Source organism: Camelina sativa, chromosome 7, assembly GCF_000633955.1.
Source record: "Camelina sativa cultivar DH55 chromosome 7, Cs, whole genome shotgun sequence".
In the NCBI taxonomy this organism is placed as follows: Eukaryota; Viridiplantae; Streptophyta; class Magnoliopsida; order Brassicales; family Brassicaceae; genus Camelina; species Camelina sativa.
In genome coordinates this window covers 27,346,864-27,353,847 of record NC_025691.1, presented here as the reverse complement: position 1 = coordinate 27,353,847, position 6,984 = coordinate 27,346,864, and the positions used below count along the sequence as shown (strand labels likewise).

General features: G+C 38.0%; 2 protein-coding genes across 2 annotated transcripts in view; one reads left to right on the top strand and one right to left on the bottom strand.

Moving 5' to 3' along the window:
• LOC104702875 (protein root UVB sensitive 4-like) overlaps positions 1-1,703 on the top strand; it is a 2,876-nt gene extending 1,173 nt beyond the window's left edge. Inside the window, exons 3-10 of the mRNA XM_010418795.2 lie at positions 26-172; positions 255-317; positions 394-470; positions 549-654; positions 736-838; positions 956-1,110; positions 1,199-1,264; positions 1,352-1,703. Coding sequence (XP_010417097.1) covers positions 26-172; positions 255-317; positions 394-470; positions 549-654; positions 736-838; positions 956-1,110; positions 1,199-1,264; positions 1,352-1,582 — 948 coding nt within the window. The 3' untranslated portion in view covers positions 1,583-1,703. The remainder of the gene's footprint in view (positions 1-25; positions 173-254; positions 318-393; positions 471-548; positions 655-735; positions 839-955; positions 1,111-1,198; positions 1,265-1,351) is intronic.
• Positions 1,580-5,328, bottom strand: LOC104702876 (extra-large guanine nucleotide-binding protein 1-like). The gene is made up of 8 exons (XM_010418796.2): positions 4,009-5,328; positions 3,779-3,916; positions 3,583-3,687; positions 3,301-3,489; positions 3,022-3,214; positions 2,663-2,901; positions 2,383-2,546; positions 1,580-2,303 (listed from the first exon to the last, which is right to left on the bottom strand). Exons 1-8 carry the CDS (start codon positions 5,101-5,103, stop codon positions 1,739-1,741), a joined length of 2,688 nt encoding a protein of 895 aa, XP_010417098.1. The 5' UTR covers positions 5,104-5,328; the 3' UTR covers positions 1,580-1,738.

Genomic DNA, 6,984 nt, shown 5'->3' with positions numbered 1-6,984 from the left:
TTTTTTTTTTTTTTTTTTGTCAAAGAGAGTTCGGTTCTCGACGTCTGTACTCTTTAGTCTCAGCATTGGAGTTGAGTTAATGACTCCAGTTTTCCCAAACTACTTCCTTTTGCTAGCTTCTATTGCCAACGTTGCTAAACAGATTAGCCTGTCATGCTACTTAGCAACCGGTGTAAGGTTTCATATTATTGACTTTTAAGTGTTTTTATGTTTAGTGTTTTTGTTTTGACAACCGATCCTATCGATATGTGCAGTCAGCTGTACATCGAAGCTTTGCTGTAGCGGATAACCTCGGTGAAGTCTCTGCAAAGGCGCAGGTTTCTTTTAGGAAACCTACTTGATATCATTTGTATCACATAATATATGCCCTGATTTTAATTTGTGACGTTTCAGATTCAAACCGTGTGTTTTGATAACCTTGGTCTCTTACTGGCGGTTCTTCTAAATATGCTATTCCAAAACAACCAAAGGTTAGATGATTCTAGTAAAGTTTGGGTTATTTCATTAGTGAGATCATTTTAGAATGTACTGACTTGCTAATGTGCTAGATTGCAGGCAAGTCTACCTTTTGTTTTATATCCAATTTTCTCCACGTTTGATCTCCTTGGTATTTATCAAGGGCTCAAGCATATCAATCTGCAAACATTAACCAAGGTAGCTTTTATAACATTGTTGATCAGACAAATAATGGAGAATTTTCCGGGTTATAATTTTAATTTTTCCTTTTCTTATCAGAATAGGCTTGAAATAATTCTGGAAAGATGGATTGAATTCAGGCAAGTACCTTCCCCTGCCGAAGTGGGTGAAGAGGAAGGAATTGATCTTTTTGGCAGCAGAGGTGAAAAACAAAAAAAAACCTTTATAGACTCTTAAGGCCATTGACTTTTTAGATGGTGTAGCTATCTATCACTGATAAATATGCTGTGTCGTTCATATGTTATTTGTATTTTTGTAGGTAGCAAAAGGGTTTGGCCCATCAGAATTGGATGCTTAGATCCAAAGGCTCAGATTCCGGCACAATCAATGATGGCAATGCAATCACTGTGCAGTGATGATGGCTACTTCATAACCATGGAACTTTCCTCTCAAGGTTTCAGAAGAATACCAAAAGTAAGTTTTTATCTATGCTAACTTATACTTATAGGTTCTCAGATCCCATGATTCTCTAGTTTGATCTTGCCATTTGTAAAATGTTTAGCTTGGAATGGTCATTTGTCTGCGTGAAGGAGCCAACAGTGTGGACATTATCACGAGTTTGTTACAGGCAAGGACTTTACTAAGTTTTAGTCAATTTTAATATAAGCTCATTATACTACTTGAACTGATAACATGTTTTGATTGGTATCTTCAGACATGTTACATACGTAAATCCCTTGGAAACAATAGAATCACGAGAAGAGACACATCTTCAGACTTGACGGTGCAAGATTGGTCCTTACTCACCGGAGAGAGTAAGCTTGCTGCACGAGATGATTTTATCACACTGAACAAACAAATGCAAGAACAAGGTTGGATTGTGAAGAACGTCTTGATGAGTGCAGAAGAACAAGTTAGATACATTTTCGACAAAACTCAACTGTAACATAATAAAAATCAGTTAAATTGTAACTGTTTATAGTACACAGAGATCTGTCTGTAAATTGAAGCGTGAGTACTTTGCTAAAACTCTACGTGGCAATCTATACACAAGAAAGTAGTTACCATTTACATTAAGACTCTTTTGTTGAACGTGAAAACATCAATTTGAGAAGGAACTTGGCTCAGTGCTGTACATAGAGTAATCACTCAAGCAGATGTTTGTTCTCTCCTCGCTCCATTTCAGAATCTCCATAGCAAACTTGAGCGATGAATCAACACTGTTCGGGTCCAAACTCTTGCTCGAAGAAACAAACAGCTTTTTCCCAGTCAAGGAAGAGTAAAACCGCTTGAACTGAACCGCCATGTAGTGAAACGCAAGCTGGCCCAAAGTGGGGTTACCGTTGTTGGAACCACGGTGACGACTGACCACGGGATTGAAGTCTTGGAACCACTCGCAGCGTGATAAAGGAACTCGTTCCAATTTTTCTTCCAAGAGATCGTACTTGTTGAGTATCAAGAGGAAGTCCATGTGCTCAAAGATGGGATGAGTGATTATGCTTTCAAAGAGTTTTTTAGTGAGTAGCATCTTGTTGGTTCCATCTTCTGAACACTGGTCGTAGTCACTCATGGAAACAACAAACACAACCATCCCAACATCTTCAAACATATCAATCCACTTGCAGTTTTCACCGAGGCCTCTCGAGGGTACTCTTATTAACTGGTACCTGAAAAAAACACAATAAAATGTCTTCAAACTGACTTGAATGTTACAAACACACAAAAAGGGAATCAGATAATACTTACCTGAGCAAAGAATCATTGTGATCGGACGGATCAAGATTCTCTTCAGATGCAGTCTGTGGAAATGAGAAATCGAGACAAGCTAGACCACTGGACGAAGTGACTCCTTCAGCATATAATATATCCAAATCCGATGGCTCGTAGTCTGGTGTCAATACGTCAATAGCCTGAAGAAGTCAAAACAGCTACTTAGAAAACTAATAAACTCATAGTTTCACTTCCCAGTAACCAAATACCCAACAGGAAATTTGAGTGCAAAAGAAATAGTGAAAAACAAATTTACCCGTTCCAAAAAGTAACTAGCGACACTGGGAAGGAGTCCTAGCTCACTTCTTCGCTTGTATGTAGCTTGGATCGCTGCATCCCTCCATAACTCTTCAACCAGTGGGGCATACTCACGAGAAGCTGCAGGGAAAATGACCCCAAGATTTCCAGCAGCCATAGTCTTCAATAGCCAATCAGAAAATGCTTTAAGCCTTGGGCCAATGGAGTACACAGTTTTGTTGTTGCTTTTAGCATCTCCTGCTCATAACATAGACCAAGTTTAGACTCAAATGGGTTACATATATAAATTCATGATTGTCCATAACAAATTTCAGATCCTGCTACTAAGCAAAAAGTAGGAGTGTGAAATCTATTCACCTTCATCCGCAGCAGCAGGAATATCTTCAATGACACCCTGCTTCATATTCCGGACAGCAAGAGCTTCTTCTTCAAACCGCTCACGGCCCTCAAGAAGCATACCGAGATAACCATACACATTGGTCTGGATAATCACCTTTATATTTTCACGCTCATCTTCCAAGAATGGTACGTCCTTATATAGGATCTTTGCCTGAGCGATAAAGTCATTCAGTTATATTGTAGATTTTGGGGCATAGGCTAATAAGCAGTGCGACATATAACAAATACATATCATACCTGCTTGAATATCGTGCTAGTTCCAGAACCTCTGTTTCCAACCAACAGAATTTTTTGCAAAGTCCTATGCTCAAGATGGTCCAGAATGCTTCTGCTATTTGCGCTATGAAGTTGTTCCCCAGAAGCATTCGCATTAGATTTGGATGGAACAGGAAGTGACAATACAGCACAAAGTAACTTCGTGCCAGCCTGAAAAGCAGCACGAGTTTGTCACCTTCAATCAAAGAGGAATACGCAAATTCAAGACCGAATGGAATATAAATTTTACGCAAAACAACGAACCTTGCCCCATATGTATCCCTTGGTATTCTTCTGTCCTTCTTCTTGATACGATCCATCCTCGTTAACCCAAAAATGAGGGTTACCCGCACACTGAACTCCTGCCAACTGTAATACAGAAGAAATAATCAAGTTAAATCATCAACGACATCCAAAATCTCTTTCAATCAAGAATCATACACTTCAAAAATGTTTAAACCTGCAGCATTCGTAGCTCTACTTTGGTAATCTCGCGGCCGTTAATGAAAACTTGAGTGTTTCCGTTGCTAGCTTCCGGACTAATCGGACCTCCAACATTCAGATGAGGACTAATTATCTGATAAGGCTTCTCTCCTTCCTGTAGAATCCCAACATAATACATATAAACGTTTTTGACACAGTCTAAGACACAAAACTCATAAAAGGACAGTAAATATTATTATGATTCACCTTTCCCCAGAGTCCAGACACTTTATCATACCAATAGTCACCAGGTTTCAGCTTCTTAGGAGGATTAGAGCAAGTCTGAAGTGTAACCAGCTCTTCAGGGTAAAGAGGCTGTCCATTAACAAGCACATACTCAGCTGGTAACTGATTAGCTTCACAAAACCTCTCAGTCTTCATAATCTGTTTAACTTCCAAATCATTAAGCAGCCTCTTAAGCATCCTAGAACATTTCCCTAAATTCCCTCGCTTCGACTCATCAATAGGAAACCCGATACAAGTAACGCATTTCCTACCTTCAGGCATAGAACCCATAGCTCGAAGCACGCAGCTGCTACAATACTTTGCATCACAAACAAGACAAACTTCCTTCTCAGTAAACCGGCTTCCTTTAAAACACCGATAACAAGAACCTTTCTTCCCTTTGGTTTGAGGCTGTTTCTTAACAGGGATAACACGAACCCGCTTCTGGTTATTATTACTAGAATCCTCTTCCTCAAATCCATCATCATCAGAAGCAATACCTAAGAAAGTAACAACTGGTTGCTTCTTACCAGTTTCACTAACACAATCTCCAGTAACACGAGAAGAAGGATAATCCATACTCATAACCGAATCATTAGATTCCCAATCAGGTACCACCAAAGCATTCGACGATTCGTTCAAATCTAAGCTCTCTTTCACTGAACTACTAACCCTAGACCTCAACAACTCACCAGAGCTGCTACTCAGTCCACCTTCTTCTTCCTCTTCAACCACAGAAGTAGGAGAAACGGTGACGGAATCAGAAACCAATCCAAGCTCACTAGATCCACCACAGTTAGCTATGATAACAGAGGTAGGAGAAACCGAATCTCTAAGAAAATTCTTGCTGTTGTTATTATTATTATCAAGAGGCAAAATCGGTTGAATCACAGGGAAAGACATGTCGTCGGAGATACAAACCGGAGAAACAACGGCGGCGACGGGGATTTTCTCGACGTTAATTGGAACAGCGCAAGGTATGTTGTATGATAATGGTGGACCATCGTATTCTTCAGCGAATATACAACAATCATCAACTACTACTTCTTTCGTCATCTTCTTCTTCTTCAATGGCATTTTTTCAACCCTTAGGGATTTTGCTTCAGAAATAAGCAAATTGTATTGGTAAGAAAAACAAAACAAAAAAAAATCAAAGAAGAATCATTTTTTTTTTTTAGGGTTCCTTGTTGAGCTTCTTCACACAAGTGGGAGAAAGAAAGAAAGAAAGAAAGAAAGAGAGAGAGAGAAGAAAAGTGTGATTGAGAAAAAGATGAAGAAACCACTACTACTACAGTACTACTACTCAGCTGGAATCTTGTGCGATAATTTTNATTTTTTTTTTTTTTTTTTTTTTAATTTTGCTTTTTGGAATTTTATTTTTAAGATCGAGGGAAGGGGTTAAAAAAAAAAGGCGTGGGACCCAGTTTAAGAGACAAAACCGAAATTGTCTTATTCGACGTCGTTACGAGATCGGAATTTGAGCTGTCTGATCACGTGGGATCCATGAACAGTAATTTTTATTTAAAAAAAAATAAACTTTTTCCCTTTTTTTTCTTTGATTCGTTGCGAAATTTACGGTATAATTTTTTCCCCTTTTTAGGATATTTGTTATTTTTTTTTTAGTTTTACTTCTATTTATTGGGCTTTGGTAAATCTTCAGATTTGAGATTTTTGTAAGCCCATTAACTAATTATCAAGTTACCCCTTGGCCCATTACTTAGCTACGGGGACGTTCTCTCTCGCTAGTTAGCGGGAACATTTTTTTTGGAATTGAAACTTCGATAGGGCCTGTTCATTCTGTTGATTGCAAGTGTGCAAACTACAGTGGATGTAAGAGCTGTAAAAAAAAAAACGACAACAAAGGACATTAATAAAGTGACGCTAAAAAAACATGGAGTTGATGCGTAATATACGGTAATATCGACGGAGGAGTCGTCACAATAACCACCGATTATAAAATCATTAATACACGTATCATCTCCAAAACTATCAGCCACTGACTTTTTGAAAAATTGTGTTGTCCGTTCAGTTTTTCCTTCTTTAGTTTCAACTGCAGTCGTTAGGATAGCGATCAACAAAAGAACATGGCCTATATATGTTGGATTGTTGATGATTGTATGATAACGGTGATTAACCACTTGAGAGTGACTGAGTGAATCAAGTTAGGTTCATGCAGGTGTTTCATTGACAATTCATTTTTCTCTTCTCGGCCACCTTTCTAAGTTTGTCTTCTATTGACAAAGGTTTTTGATAGTCTTTTAACGTTCAAGATAGAATGAGACAATATGAATGGACGGAGAAATTGGTTTGACGAGAGGAAAACTGATGTTGATTTTCTAGGTTCAATTGAGAAGTGATCAGAAGTCCATGGCAAGATTAAGAGAGTGAGAAATCGGATTTTCGGAATCTAGTAAGAGCTCTATGGTAGACGGGGATCATATCGGATCAAGAGAAAAATGAGGAGAGGGTGAAACTCCCACATCCCAAATTAGAGCCTCCTTTCTGCTATTAACAACATCTTATTGGACGTCTGTCAGTTGGGCTTAGGTCCAGTTGGTTTATCTGGTAATCAGAAATGCAGACGGAAATGTGGTAGCACTTTGGTGTTTTTAAATCCAAAAATTAGAAAATTGTTTTTTTTTTTTACGAATTTCCGACAACCACAAAGTTTTCGACCAAAGTTTGTGATTAATTTCCTATTTTTATTTGATCGGAAATTTTTGAAAATTTTCAACTAATATATTTTTGTTAGAAATTTGTCGGAAATTAGTTAGAAAATAGTTGAAATTTTTCTGACCATCATATTGGTCTGAAATTAGACTATGTTCTTGTAGTGTATAGGATAATCGAAGTAAACTAAAGTCCAGATGATCATCTCTCTCCTTAATTATTTTTAAGTCCCAAAGTATATGAGTTTGATATGTTTAAGATTTTCACGATATAATAATTTTAGTTTCT